We start from the raw sequence: 487 nt of genomic DNA on the forward strand, positions 1-487 counted from the left end.
TCCCTGCACCCTGTCCCAGACACTGGAGGAACTCAGGGTGTGCTGACAAGCACAGGGAGGTCCTGACCCTGAGTGTTGTGGGGGTGAAGGGGATCAAAGAGCCCCAGGAGCAGTAACGCCTCCTCTGCTGCCTGCTTGCTGGGAGCACCTCCACTCCCTGCTTCCATCCCAGCCCGGGCACAGGGTCCGGCCACTCCGTCCTCAGGACTCCAACGGCCTCAGCACAAACTCCCACTTCCTCAGCACCAGTTCAGTGTCCTGTGCCCAGACGTCACGGTGCCACACGGCGACTGCTCTGTCCATAGGAACAGCGGCATGCACACCACGTGGCCAGTGTGGGCCATCTCATCAGCGCTCCCAGCCCGCAACCCAGCCATGCTCACCATCCCCACGTCTGTCTCCATGAAGGTGGGAACAAGGGAGCAGACGGACAACACCAGCTCCTGGAGTCCTGGGCCAGGTCCTGAGGTGAGTGGAGACCACCCCA

General features: G+C 62.8%; 1 protein-coding gene across 1 annotated transcript in view; it reads right to left on the reverse strand.

Annotated features, from left to right (window-relative positions):
• Positions 1 to 201: 201 nt before the first annotated feature.
• Positions 202 to 487, reverse strand: part of LOC105505316 (probable low-specificity L-threonine aldolase 1) — an 11,044-nt gene continuing 10,758 nt past the window's right edge. Inside the window, 1 exon segment of the mRNA XM_011933118.1 lies at positions 202 to 295. Coding sequence (XP_011788508.1) covers positions 202 to 295 — 94 coding nt within the window.

The sequence above is a fragment of the Colobus angolensis genome, unplaced genomic scaffold (assembly GCF_000951035.1).
Source record: "Colobus angolensis palliatus isolate OR3802 unplaced genomic scaffold, Cang.pa_1.0 Scaffold1, whole genome shotgun sequence".
Classification (NCBI taxonomy): domain Eukaryota; kingdom Metazoa; phylum Chordata; class Mammalia; order Primates; family Cercopithecidae; genus Colobus; species Colobus angolensis.